General features: G+C 39.1%; 1 protein-coding gene and 1 long non-coding RNA gene across 3 annotated transcripts in view; one reads left to right on the top strand and one right to left on the bottom strand.

Moving 5' to 3' along the window:
• PLXNA2 (plexin A2) overlaps window positions 1-22,799 on the top strand; it is a 520,505-nt gene extending 497,706 nt beyond the window's left edge. For both annotated transcript variants that reach the window (XM_020807529.3, XM_020807530.3), the window contains exons 30-32: window positions 8,103-8,315; window positions 10,029-10,179; window positions 12,415-22,799. In XM_020807529.3, the coding sequence (XP_020663188.2) occupies window positions 8,103-8,315; window positions 10,029-10,179; window positions 12,415-12,510 (460 nt within the window). In that variant the 3' untranslated portion in view covers window positions 12,511-22,799. The remainder of the gene's footprint in view (window positions 1-8,102; window positions 8,316-10,028; window positions 10,180-12,414) is intronic.
• LOC140706568 (uncharacterized) overlaps window positions 1-23,675 on the bottom strand; it is a 121,260-nt gene that overhangs the window by 2,244 nt on the left and 95,341 nt on the right. The gene's annotated exons all lie outside the window — the stretch shown is intronic.

Here is a 23,675-nt window from a genome sequence, read left to right on the forward strand (position 1 = left end):
TTATGCCTGCTCTTTTAGGTTCCCTGGGGTAAGAAATCTACCACTGACTGAAGAATAAAAACTCATACATACACAAATTGCCATCTCCAATCTTTCTCTGTGTGTGCATGCATATGTACACACATGTGTGTGCATACACAGAGAGAGAGAGAGAAAGAGAGACAGAGAGTGAGTGGGTGAGTTCTTCAGGTCTTCAATCCCTTGTGGTTTGAAAAGCCTCTAATCATCCTGTCTGCCAAAGCCAGATTCCCTGCTAAGGCTGTAGAGAGCTAAAAACAATTTAGCAGAAGCTTTAGAAGCATGAGTTATTACGATAAAATATAGGAATCCTGAATAAAATGACACTTCTTAAAGCTACCAAGTGGTATCGGCACACAGAGATTTCCCCCTTCTCTACTTGCCAGACCACATGAGCTTGTAGCACAATTTCCCAGCTGTTGCTGAGCTCTGCATGTAGCTTTTTAAAAGGATCCTATAAGCAGACACAGAAACCCAAGTCTCAAAACGTAGGGGCAACCGCATTGTGATTTATCCCCCATTTTGCCCCTCTTTCAGGGCAGTCAGGCTCAATCTACTTTGTGGCACTACACAATGTACCATCTACACCTAGTGATTCATCAAGGGCAAATTGAATACTGATAGAACTATTTCAAACCACAGATATGGAATCTGTCAAAATCCTAATGAGTATATGTTAACAAAGAGGGAAAACAAAACAATGGTTCATAGGCTAGAAACATATATGCATTCCAGTCCCCTCAAAAAAGAGCTGCCAAGGAATGGAGTGACCATAGGACTATTGCTTTAATTTTTCATGCAAGCAAAGTGATGCTCAAGGTGCTGCAACACAGGTTTTTACCTTATATGAATCAAGATATGCCTGATGTTTAATCTGTATTCTGAAAAGGAAGAGACTCTCAAGATCATATTGCAAAAAATCTGCTAGCCACTGGAGTGCACCAAGGACATTCAGAAGAAGACCAGTCTATTCTTTATACAGTACAGCAGTGGTTCCCAACCTTGGGTAACCCAGATGTTCTTGAACTGCAGTTCCCAGAAGCCTTCACCCCTGCTGTGCTAGCTGGGGTTTCTCTGAGATGCAGTCCAAAAACACTTTGCTAAAGTCTAGTGGTTCCCAACATTTGATAACCACTAGACTTTAGCAAAGCCTTTGAATGTGTTTATCATAAGATGTGTCATTGGAGATTGTTGTATTTCCAATCACCATGTATGAAAGCTGGAAGGTAAAAAAAGCTGACAAGAGAAAAAAAAAGTGATTCATTTGAAATATAGTGCTGGAGGAGAGCTTTGTGATTTCTCTGGACTACCAGAAAAATAAACAAGTGGGTGCTAGATAAAATCAAGCCTAAGGTATCTCTGGAGGGAAAAATGATGACGCTGAGACTGTCCTGCTTTAGGCACATTATGAGAAGGAAAGATTCTCTGGAAAAGACAATAATGGTGAGAAAGGTTGAAACCAGTAGGAAAAGAAGAAGGAAATAGATTGACTCCCAAAAGGAAGGGAGTTTACAAAAGGAGTTTACAAAAGGCTGGAGTTTACAAGTGCTAAGCAGGGCTGCTGAAGGCAGGACATTTTGAAGATCTCTCATTCATAGGATTACCATAAATTGGAGCTGACTGGAGCTGCAAAGAACACGATGTGCAGAAGTGGAGCTTCCTTGAGTTTTAAAACCTGTCTAATTGCAATCCTAGAATTGTTTGCCATTTCTCTAAAGCTTGCAGGTTAGCTGCTTTGTTTTGTGATGGGTTGCTAGGAACTAAACACTGTCTTGATTTACATTTCGATTGTTCAGATGCTCTGTGGCCAAAACACTAAGATGTTTTCTTCTTCTAATGACATGCTAACCACTGCATATGGTTTGGCATGGAGAAATTGAGTTTTCGGCATCCTTTTCCACCAAGAGAAGCAGCAATAGGCATTGCTCATTCAGGATCTATCCTGCCAAATTTCTGCTCCTCTCAATTGTATATTTTTTTCCTCCATTTTCCCATTGAGTGTGGAGATTGAAATAAAGAGAGTGATTAAGAGATAAAAGTGAAAATCTGGTAAAATCTGATTGATCTAGTAGAAATATACCCTATTCCAGTCTTTTTGTCCCAGGCAACAAACAATAATATATTAGAACTCTAGAGCTGGAAACAACCCTAGGGATCATCTAGCCCAGCCTTGCCAAGGAGGCAAAGTAGGGAATCAAACTCCCAACCTCTGGCTCTGTAGCCTAAACCACTGAGCTATCCAGCAGTTTTACTTGGACCTCAGATCCCTACAATTAGGCAGAATTATGTTTAGGATGTCTTGATAGGTCAGCAATTTGCCACTGACTTAATTTATTATTGTAATTTTACTGCCATGAATGGGGAGAAGTGTCTGGGGAATATTTTAGCTCAAGTTTATATATATTATTATTATTATTATTATTATTATTATTATTATTATTATTATTATTATTATTATTATTATTATTATTATTATTATTATTATTATTATTATTATTATTATTATTATTATTATTATTATTATTATTATTTGTCCTGGAGTATATTTTATACTTTGCCTCAGGAAAATAGCTCAGTGGCAGATAACATACTTCACAGGTGAAAGGTCAAAAAGATTGATGTCCCTCCTCTGTTCTTTTTTTAAAATTAAATATTTTTATTTTTCAATTAAAATCATAGATATATAGCACAATGTGCATTTAAACAGTAAACATAAAGTGTAAGAATCTCTAATCATCTAACAATAAACAAAGATAGTCTAAATGCAAAAAAGAAAAAACCTAAAGCTCAATAAAAAAAAGTATTTTATATTTGAATAATTCTTCTGATGAGATCCTATTCATGACTTCCCATTTTTACTGCCATTTTTACTGTAGGATCTGATTAACATGCCTCTCCTGAATACATTTATTGCCATCGCACATGTAACATAGCAAGGCAGCCTTTTTGTTCAAATTTTATAAATGGGGAGTCACATCACCATGATTAAGGGGCATGTGTGGCATCAACACAGAATTCTGTGGTCGATCTGTTCTCAGTCATTCCAAAGTGCAGGACATGCAATAATTGGCTCAAGTAAAAGGAAGCCAGATTTCAGTTGAATATGAGGAAAAACTGTTAGAACGGTACGGCAATGGAACCAATTACCCCGAGAGGTGGTGAGTCCTCCAACACTGGAGGCATTCAAAAGAAATTTAGACAACCTGGTAGATATCCTTCGATTTTCCTGCATCGAGCAGGAGGTTGGATTCGATGGCCTTATAGGTCCCTTCCAACTTTATCATTATTCTGTGATCTAAGTCAACCTTGATATAGCTCTACACCACATTTTTTCAATGTGTGCTTTGCCTGCCACTGTCATTACGATATGGAGGGAAATTATTTTTATTACCTGCCCCCACTAAGCATTTGTTCAACTGTTCTCACACCTGTGATACTAGTACTGCATCTCAGTATCTACATGATTCAAGATTGAAACTAACATCAACATTTTCAAAGTGAGACAAAGGATCATGCTTTCAGGGGGAGGGGGCAGCGTTGTGTGACCACAATCAGCTGGTGGTGTATTTTTGTTCTGTTTTGTTTTAATTTGCCACAGTGCACAATCTACCGGTGTGGAATCCAGTACCACATTGATGAATGCTGATCACACTATGTGGCTATGTGTCATTTGACATCGTGTACCTAGGGAGATATCTCCAGTGGTCTGTTTCCAGTGTTCCAGGCTTTATCACCACCTCTGTTTAGTTTTCTTGAGATATAAGCTATTCCTGCATTCTGCTTTTTTTTTAAAAAAATGTTATAATTTTGGCACCATAGCACAAAAGTGAAAGCTAAAAGAAAACTACAATAAAAAAAAAGCATTGAGAGAAAAACAGGAAGGGTTGGGAATGGTGGTAAAATAAAGTAGGCAGAAAAGGGGCAAAGAAGATGTCAGCTTTTTCAACATTCTGCTTTCTAATTTTTAAAGTGGTCTTGTAGCACAAAGCTGAAAACTAAAGCATTTGTTAAAAATCTGGAAGTATTGGACAGAAATGTGAAGGTTTTATAATAGTGGACTGGTAAGACAAGGGGAAGGATAAGAAATTGAAGTATGCTGAAAGAGAGCAGAGAAGAACATGGGGAAGCAGTCTGCATTGGGACAGAGACCTTAGGGAGCAATTCTGGATATTTGTGGACAGGTGGTTCTGGGATAACTCTGTGTATCCCAGAAATCTAGCAACAAATAACCTCCCCATGCGTGGACACAAATAGCAGGCTAATCTATTCAAATCTGGAACCAAAAATACCAGACTACCTCAGAGCAACCGAAAAATGATAGTGTGGACAAACCCATAGTCTGAATGTTCCAGAAAATTGGGGGGAGGAGGTTTAATCCTCATAGAATACCTAAGATTTGCTGCACTGTTTTTAATTTTTGGTAAAATTCTCTTTTTTCTATGCAGTAGAATTAAAGAGTTCCACAGAGCAGAATAGCTTCAAGTTCCCCAAAGTCCACCTCTTTCTCATTATCTGGGACCTAAAGTCTCAATAACTCACTCTGAGACATTTGTAGGAGGAAGAATTTTTTAAAAAATCTTTACTTATAATGACTTGAAGTTACAGATCTGTGCTTACTGCTTTCTTTACTGCACTCATATCAGCAACCAACCAAAAAGATCAACGGCAACTAAGAGCTGCCACCAACCAATGAAAGAGAGGGATAGAACACTCAGCAGAGAGGCGGGTCTCTCTTTGAATTTCAAAAACTGGAAGGAATTATTGGAAAGATAACCAATCCAGCCCCCAAAAGTCCTTCCCAGTCACTCAAAACTGCAGACAGCACACAAGGTTGTAAATAAAACTTCCAACAAGATTGAGATGTTTTGCTTTGTGCTTGAAGGTCAGTCAAAACAAGTACCTGACTGAGAACAAAGTTGATAATTTGTTTGGTGTTCTCACAGAACGAGAAGAAAATCTGTTGCATGAAAGCAGCATCAGAGGGGAAATCTAGCTAGCACTGAATGTACGTACACAGCAGTTTTTATGAAAAGAAAATAACTTCATATTGAAGCCAGATGTGTCATCATACATTAAATATCTAACAGGAAAACTCAGCTTTCTTATTTACTTATTTAAAATGTTTTTATCCCACCTTTCTCCTTGAAAAGAGCCCAAAGCAGCTCATAACAATAAAAGACAACGGTGGTTAACATCATTAAATCACAATTTAAAGCTACAAACAATAAGGAGGCATCTTACATCATTAAAGGCAAAATTGAGGCAAAGATCAATAAATACGAGTATACAATTTTTAAAAAATATCGTTCACAGAAATGGAAGACACAAAAATGGAAAAACCCAGTAGTACTAAGAACCCAGTCAAAGCAATAATGCATAACAATCTGTCTAAAATAAATCACACACAGGGAAGGCTTGCCTGAAGAGAAACGTCTTTACCTGTTTGCAGAAGGATAGCAAAGATGGGGACAGTCTGGCCTCCTGTGGGAGGGAGTTCCTCTCCCGATGATCTTAACACCCAAGCTGGCTCATAATGGGAGATACAGTCTTTGGGATAGCTTGGACCCAGGCTATTTACATCTTTATAGGTTAAAACCAGCACTTTAAATTGTCCCCGATAACTGATCATCAGCCAGTGGACCTGCTGTAACAGGGGTGTTATGTGATCCCTGTAACCAGCCCCACATTTCTTGTAATTCTTTCAGAGAAAATCATAGCTCCCCTTTTGATTGCCAATACCAAAACTTCAAAAACAAAGTTTGTAAGATGCCTTCAAAGATTATGAACTGCAGCTAGTCCTCTGCAGACATATGTACAACACAGAAACATGAAATGGTGATAAACGGCTGATAGCTTTTAGTGGGAACCTGAAAGATACCTGCCTGAAACCATAGACAATGGGAAAGGTTTCTGGAGGATTTTCAGGAAACACCTGTCAATGTGACAATGCGATTATGCACAAGATGTGTGTTGGTTTTCCAGCTATTTACATCCTTAGATGGAAATTGCACAAGAGAAACCATGCTTTTTCAGACTTCAGAGACATATATTTGCACCAGAGTGCCAATATATTGCATTCCTCGCCTCTGGAACAACCTCCCTTCAGAGATTCGTGTGGCCTCTACGCTGGGAATCTTTAAAACCCAATTAAAAACATGGTTGTACATCCAGGCCTTCCCTCCAGTCAATACCTGATTTCTTTTCTATTCCTTCTTATTTTATTCTCACTCTATTTTATTGTAACTGTATCAAATGATTATGTAATGTTCTTGTGTTTTATTGTTTTATCCTATACTGGAAGCCGCCTAGAGTGGTCGAGTAGACCAGATAGGCGGGGTATAAATAAACAAACAAACAAACAAACAAATTGTGGCTCTCAATATGTTGTTAGATGGCAATTCCCATCAACCTAGCCAGGGGAAGTAGTTTGAATATTAGGCAAGGACTCAGGAGAGCTGTATTGAAATGCCTACACCTCCGTGGTGGTCCTCTTTCTTGGTGACTTTAGACCAGTTATGCTCTCAGCCTGACCTGCCTCACAGGGTTGTTGAAAGGTTAAAATGGAGACAAGTTCAGCCACATATGATATGCACACATGTCTGTGGTCTGTTGCTCTCTCTAGCAAGTAAATATTGGTCAAAATAGGAGAGGGAGGCCCACAGGGATTTCATTTCAACCACATCTGGAGAGCCACAGTTGCCCATCCCTGGCTTGTATGAACAGTATATCATCATCATCACCATCTTAGAATTGCAGAGCTGGAAGGGACTCTATGGATCATTGAGTCCAGCGACTGTCTAGAAGGCACAGTGGGGAATCAAACTCCCAACTTTTTGCTTTGCAGCCAGATACCTAAACCCTTGAGCTCTCCAGCTGTTCTCTCTGTATAGCCAGTCACCTGAATTTTGGATGTTCATAGGTTGGATAAGGAAACCGAGCTTTTATCTGTTTGTCAAGCAAAAACAGTGTCTTTTATGAGCAAAAGCGACAAACAGTGGCATCTACTGACAGCCTAGACTGCCTTGCAAGTGAAAATAACATTGATTCACATAAGATTACAGAAGATTCAAGAGACCAAAGGAAAGATCCAAGACAGATCCTCATTCAAAAAATTGTAGATCCCTGGAAGTGTAATGATATGTACACAACATGCTCATTAACATGTTAAGTACAAAACATGGTCATATGGAGAGCAGTAACATAACAGGGCCTTCGTAAAAGAATTTCTCTGAACTTGCTGTAACAAATTTTCACTTTGGCAGGCACAAATAACCAAAAGCACATGACAAATTCAGAACACAGAGTATCCCTAGATTGATTCTGTGTATCATTCTAACATCTCAAAGGAAAAAGATGTTTCGCTTGGCTGAAATTTGGGACTAGTGTGGGGTGATTCTGATTCTTATCTGTACTGCTTGCAGCTTTTATTACCAAATACATAATACAGTGGAGTCTTGACTTGAGAACTTAATCTGTATTGGAAGGCGGTTCTCAAGTCAAAAAGTTCTCAGGTCAAATCTGCATTTCCCATAGGAATGCATTGAAAACCATTTGATCCGTATCTGCTCTTTTCCGTCCATAGAAACTAATGGGAAGCTGCTATTCTGCCTTCGACCACTAGAGGGGGATATTTTGGGGTTTTTTCCCCTTAGGTCAAGAAAGGTTCAGGGAAGGCAGGGAAAATACAGTCCAGGCAGTACAGTACCAGGCAGTCCGAAGACTGTCTCCCAATCCACTCTCTAAACGCTGGGAGGAGTGAGGAAGCAGACAGGCACCCTTTTCACTGGCCAACAGTTAACTGAAAGTTCCAATTTTGCACTTTCCCTGCCTCCCACATGGGTTTTTTTTTCAGTTCTTAACTCAAATCTAAGTACTTAAGTCAAGTCAATATTTTCCTATGAGAGTGGTTCTTAAGTCACAATGTTCTTAACTCGAGCCGTTCTTAAGTCAAGACCCCACTGTATTATTTTAATTGTTATTGTCACGTTTAAATGCCATTTTATAAAAAGAGAGCAAAGCTGTGGTGAGGTAGTAAATACATGTTCTGAATTTCTAATGTGTGCTTCTGTCCTCCTTTTTTACAGTCTTCCTCTCCGCTTCTGGGTGAATGTAATTAAAAACCCACAGTTCGTCTTTGACATCCACAAGGGAAGTATCACAGATGCCTGCCTCTCAGTCGTGGCTCAGACTTTTATGGATTCTTGCTCCACTTCAGAGCATCGTCTGGGCAAAGACTCCCCCTCCAACAAGCTGCTTTATGCCAAGGACATACCTAGTTATAAGAGCTGGGTAGAGAGGTCAGTGTGCGGGCTGCTGAACACCTACCATATTATACATCTTCTTCTCAAAGGTCCCCCATGCTTGCAGTTACAGCCATTGCTATTATTGTTGTAAACTGTAAACTGGATTGAATTAAGAAAGAGTAGTGTTGTGTTTCTTCTTGTCTCCATTCCTTTACACATAAATATCCCCACTAAGGATCTGTTTGAGCAGCTTGGATATGTTAGCCCCAAATCCTCATTTATTCACTTTCTTAAATGTATGTGTTTGTTGTCAATACTATTTATTAAATTTATACAAAGAGTATAATAAGAACAGTGTTGCAGAAAACAATAAGCACACACCATAGTTCTTTTTAGGTACAGATCATTAAGTGGTTTGCACCAATACCACAAGACAGTGAAACAATAAAAACAAAATAATACATTGCATGAGAGAGTTCAGAATAGTTTGTGGCAAGAGAAGCCAACTGCAAAGATGTGTTTTCAATAAAAGCTGAAGGCAGGCCAGTGTTGGAGCTTTTAACATACCAACAGAGGAGAGGTCGTTCGTCAGGGCACTACAGGAAAGGGTTGCCATTGCCAAACTGAAATGTGTAGGCCACAGTACAGGCAGTAGGACTTCCCTTGAAAATCCAGAGGTTGGAATCTTAAGAGTTAACAATTTGTTAAACCAAAAATTTAGAAGTGGAAGAATTAATTCATTGAGGTTAATGTTTGCAACAACAAAAAATAATTTGGTGAATTAACTTCCCTAATTCATTATTTTAAATATTAATTTTAAAATAAGCAGCGGAGTTTATAGAAGAAGGCATCTGGATCATCCCCCTTGAATTTTGGCCGGTGTATTATGTGGTGTTGGACAGAGTGACAAACTAGGATTCAGGTTTGAACCTCCCTCAGCCATAGAAATTCACTGGGGTGGGTTGGGGCAATGGTAAAACAATTCCTTAAATATCTTGCTTACCTTGAAATCCCTATAGGGTTGCTATACGTTGGATGCAACTTAACAGGACATCACATGCATTAACGTTATGGATGTAATTTCCCCTTCCTTTGTTTTCAGTTAAGCCTGGTGCACCTTTAAGTATTTTTTTTAGTAAGACTTCAGTATTAGACCCTAAGAAATCTCTTTTCTTCTTGAATTCCAAAAGTGATTCTTTGTTTTTGTTTTTTCAAGAAGTGAAACTGCTAGGACTGGGACTCTTCTGTCATCCCGGATTGCTTTCTCTTTATTAGGTGCAGCTTTTTTCAGCAACATCTGTTATTGCTTCAAAGTATACAGTGGCTATAATGTGATACATAATGATACACATAAAATGCAAGTCACTTCAATGTATATAATCTAGTCTACAAGGTCAACCAGATTTATTTAATCTCTTAAGGCAACCCTTTGCTTAAACTTTCCTGTTGAATGCCAGCATGATTCACACTTGATATGTCTGTCTGTCTGTCTGTGTATAATAACAAATAAGTAGTAGCACTCTTCATGGATTGGTTCCACATAAGGTTTGTTTACATAAAGTGTCTCCGCCCAGTTTTCAGAGATCCCCCTTTTCCACCTGCATTATAGTTCACCCAATTCAGAATCTGTCTGTACAGCATTTAGAGAGAGATAGAGGAGTTGCTATGGGGAAGAGGGGTCACCAGCCAAGCTGCTCGTGCTAAAATTTGGAAACAACCCATCCAGTCCTCTTGCAGTTACCACATTACTTTCCTTTTCTTCCCCAGGTATTACGCAGACATTGCAAAACTACCAGCCATTAGTGACCAAGACATGAATGCCTACCTCGCAGAACAGTCACGCCTGCACTCTGCTGATTTCAATATGCTAAGTGCACTCAATGAAATCTACTCCTATGTCAGCAAATACAGTGAGGAGGTAAGGGAATCATTCTCTTAGATATTTGTCAAAGATCTTTCTTTGTGTGTTGTCACCATCACAAAATTTATGAAAAACATCTTGGCAGGGAGGATTTTGTGCCTTTTGTGCTCATAATATTTCTGTCCATTCATGATTATCATCACCACGTGTCATCATGTCAATTCTGATTTATGGCAACCTTTTTTCAGGGTTTTATAGGTAAAGAATTCTCAGAAATGGTTTACCATTCCCTTCTTCTGCAGAATGCTTTGAGACTGCAACACTGAAAAATTCAATGGCATACCTAGGACTTAAAGTTATACTTAGAACAATTTTGTGCTAGCTAGCCTGCTTGTCTTTAACTGTGGGCAATTCACAGTTCTCCAGAGGAAAGTTCAAGAAAATAAACACTTTTTAAAAAAGGAAATCTTGTGAAGGCCTTCCTGTAGTAGCTGATAGTTACTTTCTGACTTTGGCCTGAAATAGGAAGAGTTAAATACTTCCTTACACAACATACTTCTATGACTGGCATTCTTCTGTTATCTAGGAATGTGTCTGCACTTTCAAAATGTGAGCCATGTTTTCTAGCATATGATATACCAAACGATTTGTTAGAGAAAAGAGCATGCCCTTCTAAGATTCATATTCAAACACAACTGAACACTAAGACTACAATTCCATATAAGCCCCACTGAATTCAGAGGGACTTATTTCTAGGTAAATAGGTGTAAGATTGTAACCTAAATTCAGTTATTCACACAATGTTAAAATGATTACTATGAAGTCTCTACAATTTACTTTGTCTCTAAATTTATATAAATGGGTTTGTATTATCCACATGGTATCACTGATCATAAATCTGTGTTATTTTACAAAAAATGATATTTCATCATTGATACTGTGGGATTGCCAGCCCATTTATATGAATGTAAAGATGCAGCTTCAACATTTTTTAAAAAATTATCTCTTTGTGAAAATAACTTAATTTAGACTGCAATCCTAAATTACTTTGGAACCTGCCGTATTGAATTTAATCAGTCTTATGAAGAGGTGCGCTGCTAATATTTTCATGCTGGTACTTGTTTAGTGCAAAGTAGCAAAGAAAAAAGACCACTGTCTTCTCCAGAGTATGTAACATTTTCTGTTTTATCTTTATGAGGCTGCCTCATTTCTGATTATATTCACTGAGTTATATTATATTCACTGCAACTGGACTAGGGGAAAGAGACATTGCTATGCCCTCCTCCTCACAGCAGCCCTTTAAACAGCACAGATGTTTGGGGATCCTGTACCATGAATACAGAGAGTTATGATTAAGGGGAGAGTTCCTGAAAATCAGATAGAAAATCCTTCTGTGATTAGATGCCTTCTGTCATGGGGCCCTGTTTTCATTATCTGATATTTGTTTCAAATACAATTAGTGATATCATTTCATCTTTATGTGATTAGACTAGTCTTCCAAGAAAGCAGACAGAGTATGTTTCCTCTATGCTTAAAAAAAGACAAAAACAAAATGAAACAACAAAATGAAAAACAGACCTGTGGAGATGTCTTACCAGCCCTTATCTCCACAAAAATGAATACATGACACAATCTCTTTTGCAAAGTGTTGCTGGCAGCATGGTCTCTTCTGATGGATGCATCACTTAAAACCAAGTTCCCACCATCTGTTCATCCCTTTAATTTGCAGTGCAAGAAAAGCCTATTTTGCAATTACAACTATTAAAGCCAAGGCTTTTGTCATTTAATTGCATGTATAAGCTTGTGGTACTGTGCAGCAGCCATTTGCCAATTAGGAACAAGAACCTCATTACTTTCCTGCTCAACGATAGGGGAAATGCAGCATCCAAAATATGGTTGTGTTTCTTGGTAATGTGCACCAACACCATAAGACAGAAATGGCTACAGATTCAGGAATGCAGTGGCAATTTACACTTTGCCCTCTTTCTACCCCTTTGATTTTTCCCCTTCAACCTTTTTTCCCTTTAATATCATCAAGTACTTGGATTAGTTTAATCACCTCTCCATTAGTATCCAACTGCTACTTGCATACATTCTACCTAACATGGAAATTCTTCAGCATTAGTCTTTCTGTCTTTGGAAAGATTTACCAGATGATAAATAAATATTCATGATACAAAATAATACAATACTGAAATGACCCATCATTCCTCTCTCCATTTAATAAGGCATTCTCTCAACAAATTCTATTTTCTGGTCTTTCTGAGCTGTTAGTATTGCCTTTGATTCTAGATCATCGGAGCTCTGGAGCAGGATGAACAGGCGCGCCGGCAGCGCTTAGCATACAAAGTAGAACAGCTTATTGGTGCCATGTCCATGGAGAGCTGAAGAAAGGAGCAGGAACTCCTAGAACAAAGAAAAGGAAGTGGCTGCTGCAAAGACTTTTGGGAATAAGCCGGCAAAGAGGCCACAGGGAACACACCTGAGGTACTGTGAGAACCTTCCAAAAGAAGTAGAAGTTGGCTCAGAACTCACTCATCGGATTCCAATTGAAAAGACAGAGGAAAACCAATAGCAACAGTGCATCTCAAAAACCAGATGGTTTTGCGAAGAGGTCCAGCTCTTCAAGTCGTAACGTAGAAAGATTGTGGGAAGCTAAATTCCTTCATGACTGCTGCTTTGCATGAAAGTTGTTTGATGTATATTAGGAGATAACAAAAAAAAAATGCTATTTAAAGTTTTTTCTTTTTTTAAAAGAAAAAAGGAAAGTGAAAGAAAAAAAATGTAATGTAACAAAAACCACAGTGGCCACATCAACTATTGTGTTGAAAAGATTCCACTACACACACACACACACACACACTGTCCCTCCCATCTCATAAGGTCCCTGTTGTTCATGGCTCAGACGGATGCGGATGGTTTGCAAGTGAACTCTTAACACCTGTGGAATTGTTTGGGGGGAGGGAATGCCAGTATTCCTTTTCCTGGGAATAAACAGAAAGCCCCACGAGCACAAATTTGCACCTAACCTTTAAAAGTGCAACTGAGGGATGGAAATCCTGCTGCCTGTGTCTGCAAGGGCCACCAAGGAAAAACGTGTGTGTTAAAAAGCCATCCAGTCACTCAGTCCCATCTGTTTTTGGAAACTAACTTCAGCTATGTATTTATAGAGTACGGATATTTTTTTAATACTCCTTATTTGCCACTGAAGGGGCACTATGATTTTATGGAAGTCTTTCATTCCTCTTCGGCTTTGACATAAAACCCCGTTTCAAAGATTCCTCCCTGTTTTCTGTGTGTTTGACAACCAAGTTCCTTAGGAATGTCTTGTCCTTTTGAAGCTAAGGAAGTTGTGAGTGATTTAAACTGAAACTGGTGCATTGTGTGCTTCTACAAGTGTAAGTTATGTAAAAATTCATTGGCTTTCTTATTTGCTTTGGATGTGGTTAGCTTTTGGGTTGGGATTGTTTTTTCCCCTAGTTACTATGTGATTTCCTGCAGTTAAAAAGCAAAAGCAAAAAGTGTTTACAGCAAGCAGTACTTGAACAGTATAGATCTAATGAGACAAGATGTTCATTGCATTCCCTCTTTGGATTCACTGATGCTTATGTGATCAGGATAAATGGCATCTGTATGTTTCTCACACCCTCTGCAAGGTCAAGCAAAGGTTAAGCAGAAGATTTCTGTGTCCACTGGGAGGGTGACATGAGGGGGACCTTCTCGCGAGACAAAGCAAAATGGCACACTCTACAGAGCTGCTAATGGCTGTCTTCTTTGTCCTTCTCCATGTGTTTTGTCTTGGGCTAGATTTCTTAGCTGACCCCCAGTAGCCCTTTTCTCAATGATCAGTGGAAGATTGGTGTCTGTGAATTGTTCTTTAATAAGAGAGAGAGAGAATAAAAAAGACCAAAGCTTTCTTATCCCTTTCAAGAGTGCCAGGTAGCAGGTGGTATGCTGTAAATATATCTCCCTGTAATAAATATTGATATCTGTGCAGGCTGCAGTTAAGAGGGGCGATTAGGGGCCAAGGTGATTAAGCTTAATGGGAAGCAGGATATCGACCCATAGTTTTTAGATCTTGGGAGTAGAATCGGAGTCATATGTAAGAAAAGTGAAATAGCTAACTCAAGGAATGGGATGTTTGGACCTCTGGCTTATGTGATGATTTAGATCATGGCACAGGTGTTTTGTTTTTGTTCTTTCCTTGTGTATCGTTTCTCATTAACTATACATTCTGAATGGAACCCATAGGTACTCTCCCATGTCAGGAATGGGTGCAACAAATATGAAAAACCTAGAGGTGTCTGGAAGTCAATATTGTTTATTAGTACACCTTTCATGATATTATTTAACTGTTCAATGAAGGGAAATCTCAAAGGTCAAGAAAACAAAGCTTCTGCCCCACATATACCACAGTTGTGCATCAATCCTGTGCCTAGGGCTTGTCCTTGCCACATTTGTCCAGACCAGTGTTCAGATTTAAGAGGGATTCCGGAACAAGGATGTAAATAATATTTTGATATTTTATTGTCCTTGATGAACAGTGTCTGAACACACTGAGACATGCTATCAGAAAAAAACATGGCAACCTTTGAATGATTTTTAGCCTCTACACAAGAGCAAAAAGATCAACACTTTTTCATCAGCAGCAACATTTGCTTGTTGTTGTTGTTGTTGTTTAGTCGTCAAGTCGTGTCCGACTCTTCGTGACCCCATGGACCAGAGCACGCCAGGCCCTCCTGTCTTCCACTGCCTCCCAGAGTTGGGTCAAATTCATGTTGGTAGTTTCGGTGACACTGTCCAACCATCTCATCCTCTGTCATCCCCTTCTCCTCTTGCCTTCACACTTTCCCAACATCAGGGTCTTTTCCAGGGAGTCTTCTCTTCTCATGAGATGGCCAAAGTATTGGGCTTCAGCTTCAGGATCTGTCCTTCCAATGAACACTCAGGGTTGAACATTTGCCACATAACCCAAATACACCCTATTTTGGGCATTTTTTAAAAAAAGGATTTTGCATTCAAATCCTTGCTTTCTGTGGAAATATAGATGTTTTGTTGAAAACACTTTCACAAATTTTACATAAAAAGGAACCAAAATGAAAAAAATGCATAGAAACTTTTATAATCTCTGCCAGCGGGGAGAAAACTTTTGGAATTTTTTCATTCAGTAAAAATTTACATCCCTAGTCTGGAAAGCCTAGTTACCATGGCAACTTTCACATTTTAGATAGAGTGTGAATATCACATGCTGTATACAATGTGAAGAGGGCTGCACAGGATTAGCAGGAGTAAGGTTCCTCTGCTGTTCCACATGCTACATTGCATACACATCCAACCCCATCCCAGTGACATTATGTTGAGTGTGGAAATCTGACGTCAGATTGTGTGAAAGGCTGTGCATCACTTTCTACACAGACAGATCCTTGTCCATCAGAAAGGAGTGAGGTTTGCAGCATCACAGAAAGAGCTGGCAATGCCTTCCTGCTTCCCCTTAACTGAGTGGAATAGTTTCACGGGTTGGAGGAAAGTGCCTCTGAGATCTAGCTGTCTAATTTCCTTCCCTGAAAGAGGAACTTGCTACTTCTCTGACAGAGCAGGCATTTCTTGCTTGTTTGGGTGTCTATCAGCTCTAATGTCTTATTCTCCACTTCCAATACATGCAGTTCTGTTCTCTCCCCCACCCCCATTAAAAAGGAGAAGGGTCCTTTTCCACAAAAGGCTGCACGTGTGTGGGTTTACACTGAATTACCTACTATGTGAGAATCTCACTTTAAATATATATTTATTCAGGATAATGGCTAGAATATATATATATATATTCTAACCATTATCCTGAATACTGCCAGCAAAAGGATAAAGGAACGGAGCAACTTGCTGCTTTAATTATAATTCATTAACAGCTGTGCCAAGCCCATGTTCCCCCTGGTAATTCACTTTTCTAAGTTTCCCTGGGCCTATTAATAGCCTGAAAGAAATACTAATGACTGACCTTGTGAAATAAGCCAGAGCCTTTGACATTCACAGCAGCCAAAGCTTTGCAGCCAGAAAGCTCTGATTTACACTGACTTGGCAGGAGCTGGGACTAGGGGCCAAACACAAGAAACATCTCTTGAGAAGGGGCACCCAATTTCCAGAGAATTACCTCTGTACCCTCCAGTGGTGTTGCAAGTTAGACTCCAAAGGCACATTTGTCTCCACTGTGCCTACCCTTAATTGATGTATGTGGTACGTTTCACAGCCCAATTTTAAAGAAGAATTTCCGCTTTGCACAGTTACAGTCACTTCACAATTACATCTCGTTAGGTCTGTTTCTCAATGTGCTTTCATTACCCATTTTTATGACTGTGAGATATGAGCTGTATAGCCATGGTTCCAGCCTTCCAAGCTGAGGCTGCATACTGGTGGCAAAGCCCTGTATCCACAGTCAAAAGAGGGCAAAGAAAATGTAGAGAACAGTTTGGTACTACCATTGCATTTAGAGGAGCCACTTTCTTTGATCCCATTAACCTGTTGCAGGTGCTAGCAGACCACAGAAGAAGTACAGAGTCCAGAAGCGGCTAGCAGGTAGTAGACAAGTTAATGTATCCAGAAGTATCCCCCTAACTATCCCCACACTACTCAGAGTCATGGTTTTTCAAAGCAAACTGAGAAATTCCGCACAGGGACTAGAATTCTGTTTGCTTAGAATCTACTGTTGTGATTGCAAAATGGAAATCACTATAAGTGGTTCTTCTCCTCTGAAAGGTTCTCCTTCACACAAACAGGCAAGTGCTGTTTGGGTAACTAATTGTGCAAAAGGGAACACAAGGGGAGAGGAAGGCTGCATCGGTGCTCTTCCACACTCAGAAAACTGGAATAAGATTTTGGCCACAGTTTTAAAAGTTTGAAAGTCTCTCCGGTGAACTTCCATCTGGATGGAGACTCTCCATCTAGAATTTTCAGTACTGTACTCTGCTTCTCTTAAAGTGAACTGTGAATCCAACATTTTGTCCTGTGATTTAAAAAAAAAAAAAAAAGAGTGAAGACCAAAAGGCTAGTTCCGACTGTATAATTCGTGGTTGGTTCCCTTATATGTCATGGACTAAGTTTCAAGTGCTGTTGTCTTTGGACAGCCACAATATATGAGCATTTAGTAGACATGGTGACTGCCTTGGGTGACAGTCTCCCTCTGTGTCATACCTCCTTCCCCTGATGTCTGAGTCCCAGCTTGTTTCAGGTGTTTTCACATCAAAGCCAGAGACGTCATTTCTGGAATTTCTGTGCCTGGCACCACTGTTTGAATAATTCCATTTAATCTTCCACTGATGAGTGCTATCCAGAGCCATCAAAGAGCCCACTGCAAGGGGTAGTGATGTGCTAATCAAATGCTTCTTTTCCTTTGAAGGCCTTTATTTTAAAAATTCCATCTTGTTAGCACACCCGTCTGCCCTTGCTGTCTTTTTCCCCCTTAGCACTAAAAATTGTGCAGCCACTTCACCTGCCTGAGCAACAGGTCTCTCAGTCTGCATAGCTTCTTCCATAACATGTTCTGTGAGCCTGTAGAAAATGGTAGAAAGCATAAAGAGCAAACTGCAACAGCCCCGTTGGATTAGCTAAACTCACAGGGGGCAAGATAAAACTATTGTGGAAATTTAAATGCTTCCATCTTGCTAGTTAGAAATGTCACATGGATCCTTAAAGGTTCTCCATATTAATAAAAAAAAAACCAGGAAACCACGTATGTGAGCTGCCCAGATCCCATGCTGCCCCTGTCATGATGAGATATCTTTGGCTTGCCAGCCAAGAAATTGTGTATAATATCTAGCATCTGTCTTACATTTTCACACCATGGAGTGAATCTTTTTATTGAAATATCCCTCCCTCCAAATTCCATGGTGCAGTAAATGTTATTAAGTAGGTCACGGGGTCAGAGTAATAAAAGGCGTGTGATACCTTTTTGGCCAGAGTAATAAAAGGCGCGTGATACCTTTTTGGCCAGAGTAATAAAAGGGGTGTGATACCTTTTTGGCCAGAGTAATAAAAGGTGTGTGATACCTTTTTGGCCAGAGTAATAAAAGGGGCGTGATACCTTTTTGGCAATGGTGGCTTCACTAGAACAGTCCTACTGCTCAGTAGCTCATTTGAGTTCATTTCTTTCAATTGAACTCTGTTTCAACTCTGGACATCTTCTGGACAAAGTGTTCCAAAGCTGTATCAGCCAATCAAAGGCATTCTATACACAACCCCTCTTTCTGGTTTTACCAAAACATTGTCCTTTAGGCACAGTTTCTTTAGGAACCATGGAATTACAAGGGCTTCTTTAGTGCCACCTGTATTCTGCTTCACCTCATCTTTGAATAGCCATGTATGGGTCGCCTGTGAAGTGCTAGTATAGATGGGACCAATCTGTGACAAGTCCAGTTAGAATGAGGCAACCTCTTAACAATGTTTCCAATATGCAGTTGCTGCAATATATTGCAGGTGGGCAATAGTAGGTAGCCTACTAAGCTGCTCTATCATGGCTTGTCTGCAAATTTGTTGCTCTATGTTTTTTGGTTTGGAACTGCAGAAGATCTATCAAAATGCCTGCCCACAGCAGCAGCATAGGTAGTTTAGCATTGTCCTTTGGATTGTATTTAGTAAATGTTAGTATTTACATATGCCTTATTTTATTGAATGTCATTTTGTTGAGCAAACAACAAAACCTCCACACTGAGGAGGATAGTTTGTCTAAAGCAAGAAGAGGTCTATAGTCATACTGATGTGACAGAAAGAGAACTCGTGTCAATCAGCCCTTAAATGCGCTCCCTTGAACTATAGCAACCTGAAACATGTTTGAGAACTTCCTGAGTCTGTTTTGAGGAAACTCAATTTCATCATCATGTAAGAGCAAGAACATTTCCCATTTACAGTTCCCAGGAGGTGGAATTTTCCTATTGGGCCTTCTCTTAGGCTCCAGAGGGCTTCAGTGTTATCTACATTCGCCTGTTAAGGGGATTTTCAGCAGACAGAATGAAATGAAGTTTATGGTACACTAGTAGCAAGTGTGGGCCACTTGGAAATGATCAGGCTTGGTTAGAACAATCCACTCAAGCCTGACAGTTTACATGGAAATGGCTCCTGCCGGCCTTAAGGGGCTGGTCAAGAAACTGCCCGCAGCTGAAGCCACAGATGTAGATTTGACTGCAGATGGTTTCTGGATTGACCCTTCAAGGGGAAGCAAAGAAAAGATTTTTAAATTTTTTTATATAAATTTTTTAAATATGTTGTGCATTAGTCTACATACAATCAAAAACAATTTTTCACTTCCCCTGCTCTCTGCCAAGCAGGGGAAGTGAATAATTTGCCAATATTCTGAAGTGGGTCACTTATTAAGTCACTTCACAGTACTGGCAAATTGAAAGAGGAAGACTTGCTTTGGAGCACTTCCAGCAATCTCAAATGCTGGAACCAATCCAAACCAGAGTGGTCCTACCCACAGCAAAAAAAAAAAAAAAAAAAAAAAAAAAGGAGATTCCCCTTGATGGGCTAAAAAAGTACAGGTAGGAATACTCTTGGGGTGGGCTAGTGCACTCTAGCAAAGACATCATCTGATTGCCATCTTTGAGAGCAAGTGAGCCCATTCATGCAGCACTCAAAACAGCAGGTTCAACAGCCCATATAGTCAGCCTCAAACATAGCCTGACCCAGATAGACTCTGGGGGAAGGGAAGGGAAAGAGGCCAAACAGAGACTAAACTCTGAAGAAAAAGGAGGGAACAGCAGCTGGAAAAAGATAAATAACCAACGTGAAAGAGCCATTTAAACTCCAGTCGAGCTAGAGTTTATCAGATTTCAGTATTCCATTTGTATTATAAACCATAAGCCAGTAGCAATACAAATATATGTTACCCTCTATATATTTTCTTGCTAGTTAGAACTAGGTGAACAGTCTGATAGTGGATATGTCTCCAGAGATAACAATTTGCCCCCTCAGTCCTGTGTCCCATCAAACTTACCTATTTGTTCAAGACCCACCCAGTGAACTGAGCAGTGGGAATTCACTGATAAAATATTGAAAAGGCATATGTCTTTAAGACAGCTCAGATTTTTTGCAGATCTCAGTCTGAAAGATAAAGCAAATCTTCATCCACTCATAAATGAAACCTCTTCAAGGTGCCATGAGAGCCGTTGCTATTTATTTCATTGCTTCCTATTGCATTTGGGCATGCTAACAACTAATTGGTCTCACTCCTGGCCAAACAGATGCAAGGTAAGGCTTTTCAACAATACTGTGTATGAAGAGATCTTAATCTGGATTCAACACAAATTACCATTGGGAATTTCCAAAAGAAGTCATAGTTTATAATCCAATGGTGCGAGAAAAAGTGACATTCCAATTATTCCAGTAACAGGAAAAGCATTCAGCATTTTTTTTAAAAAAACGAAAACATTTTTGAATGTATTTCCATTTAAAGTACTTAAAAGATAAGATTGTTCTACTTAATTTCCAGCAACTGAAACTCTAAAGAATTTGGTGATGTTTAAATATAGTGTTTTTATATTTTCAATGGGTTTAATCCCCTCCCTCCTCCAAGTGTACAAACTGACCTAGCACTATTGTACAGTGCAACAAAGTATGGGTGGGCAGAAGCATGACTCAGGCATTTCTCTCTTTTTTGCATGTCCCACATGACATGCAAATAGGGACCTTTTTTCAAACTCCCCTGCAATGAGGAGAATGAACTCCTCCTGCATCCTGGACTTCTCATCAGAGGAAGGAGTAGAAAGAAGGAGCACAAAGACCCCCTTCATGCATTACATGGGACACATGAAAAGAGAAAGTGCAACACACTGCTCATACACATGCTTCCTCTTAATGTGCAAAGACACCCTAAAACCCATAATGATGGGGCATTATTTCCAGACAAACTATAGATGCAACTATAGGACAGAACCATATCGGTAATCATGTCTGTTTCCATAATAAACCCTTGTCCAGAGCTGGTGGCCCTTTGGAAGAAATTTAAACAAAGAAACAGCTTAGAAAGTCTTCTCCCTGGAAAAGTCAAGACAGCTCATTTGAGACTGATCTTTGTCTCTCAGCATATTATAGCCAATATAACAGGTTGCTTAACTGAAGTGAGATGTAGTTTGTTTTGAATGGTGTTAGTGCTTAAGTGTCTGTGTTTGTCTACCGTTTGTTTTTGTTTTTAACAGAACCTCCCTTTATGTTGTCTGTATTTTGCCTTTTGCTCTGTATGTTCCCACCCACCCCTTCCCAGATGAAAGATGAGGATGGGCTGAGAACAAATTTTCCTAATAAACAAGCAGAAGTGTGGATACTTAACTTTCCATACTTTTTTGTTTGTTTGTTTGTTTTTAGTCTTGTTTATAAGACAAGTGGTGCTCTAGAGAAGTCAGCAACATTTTAAAACTAACTTTTCAATCCACGTTATTAAAAATTCTTGTTGTTGGCCAAATATTGAACCATTTTTGTGGGTGAAACTATGAAATGAGAGAGGAAAAAGAGATAGATGGATATACGCTACATCTTGTTCATATTTTTTTTTAAAAAAACAGGACTTTGGTACCTGCCAGTTTTTATTCTCATTGTTGACCTACCATTTCTTAAAAACAGAAATAGCTGATGTTTCAAATTTGCTGTCAACATTCTGGTAAGATTATGTCCAGGCAATGTTGCAGTGAGATTTCAGAATGTTTATGGGAGCAAAACTTTGCACAGTTTCTGAAATGGTGTGTTTGTTCTGAGAATTTCAAAACACTGTTGATTTCTTGCTGAAATCCTGTATTTTTTAAAATACAGGTAGGAGACAAACAACTAACACTCCCTCAGTTCTAGCCAGCAATTAATGCATAAGTCACTTGAGAATTGCAGCAGTGACTCATTAATTGACAGTTAGAAGTAAGTCAATGTTACAGGATTTGCCTCCCACATGTGTAAAGAGCAACAGGATTTCAGCCATTATGAGTATAATGTAGAGCTTTTGACAAGCTTTCATTGTGCCCAACCATTTAGTGGGATTATTCACAACCAAATGTGTTCTGAGGGCACTTGAGGGTGGAATCCACTGAGCAGCTTCCACCAAGCCTTGTAGAAATCACTGGAAGCCCTAAGGTGGTGCTTGATGGATTTCTTCCTAGTGCAATACTATGGCAAACCTGATTCTCAATCAGTGGTGTGTGTTTTTTTGTTTTTTGTTTTGTTTTGTTTTTGCAAATGCACTAATATCCAAAATAATAATAGACAGAACCTAAACCATGTTGAATTTCTGATAAAGATTCAGTTAAGTACTATGAGGAAGATCTGAGGGAGCCTGAAAATGGGCTTTCATTTAATCAGTCCAACCATGGAACCAAGTTGCCACAGGAAGCTGGCAAAGTCACCACTTAACCTCTCCAGACTACCCAAAAGATTTTCTCATCTCTTCCTCCTCCTTTATACTTGACACACTGGAGTTCTGTATTATATATATTTTTAAGATGGTTGTCTGGATTTTGTTGTTTTTACAAGTGTTGTGGGGGGAATGTAAGAAAGCTGAAGTATTTAAAAATGTTCCATGGGGAGGGAGGTTTTTTTTTGATTATTCTAATATATTATTGTGTACCTATTGTAAATATGAAACACTCCTATTTTGCAATCCAAGGACTCACTTTGTACTGTTGTTATATATAAATAAAGTTTACTGGATAAAAATATATTTATATCTAGTTCTTGAGTGGGCTTGGCTTGGAATAGGTGGGATTTATTACCACACATACTTGTTAAACTAGTAAGGGATATTTATTTGCTGTGTTTCACCAGTAATAAATCAGTAACAAGAGATCTAAAATGAAATATTTAATCTCCAATTTATTTTTGTAACATGCCAAGAACGTAAAGCTCCAGAGGCTGAAGAAGGAGGTTAAACACTGCCATCTAGCTTCAGGTATTGGGGGGAAAATATGCATGTATATTTTATCATGTTTAACAAAGAAGAAATATTCTCATAGCAGTAACCATGCGCATGCATGTTTTGATCCTGCAATGGCGCAATCATGTTTCAGTTCAGCAATGGAGAGAACATTGTTCTTGTTATAGAATTATAATCTTGATGGGTGCAGGTAGGGTGAATTTCATTTTTAGGGTATGGACACAAAGACATTCAGAAGAATCTGTTCTTGCTGTTTGGCTACCTGGAAGAATTTTCACACTTCCAGAATATCACTCTGTCCTGTGCATATCTATAGAATAGTTATGATCATATCCAACTTTTACTATAAAGAACTTTACCTTCACACCTTCCTTCATAGCACTGTCATGCAGGTGTGTATCTCTTGCTCGTAATGTTGTACATAATGTTTCTGGGGCTTTGCTGTATGCGGTGTAGCCCCTGTCAGAAAATCAGCATTAGCATTGATCAGCTGTTAGGGAGTACAAGATAAGGTAGGTTTGATGCACCTCCTCCTGCCTTGAACAACAGGTGCAGTCCCATTGAATTCAATGGCATTTAGCTCTCAGGAAGTCTAGGATTTATTTATTTATTTATTTATTTATTTATTTATTTATTTATTTAATTTTATTTATATGCCACC

Source organism: Pogona vitticeps, chromosome 4, assembly GCF_051106095.1.
Source record: "Pogona vitticeps strain Pit_001003342236 chromosome 4, PviZW2.1, whole genome shotgun sequence".
Lineage (NCBI taxonomy): Eukaryota > Metazoa > Chordata > Lepidosauria > Squamata > Agamidae > Pogona > Pogona vitticeps.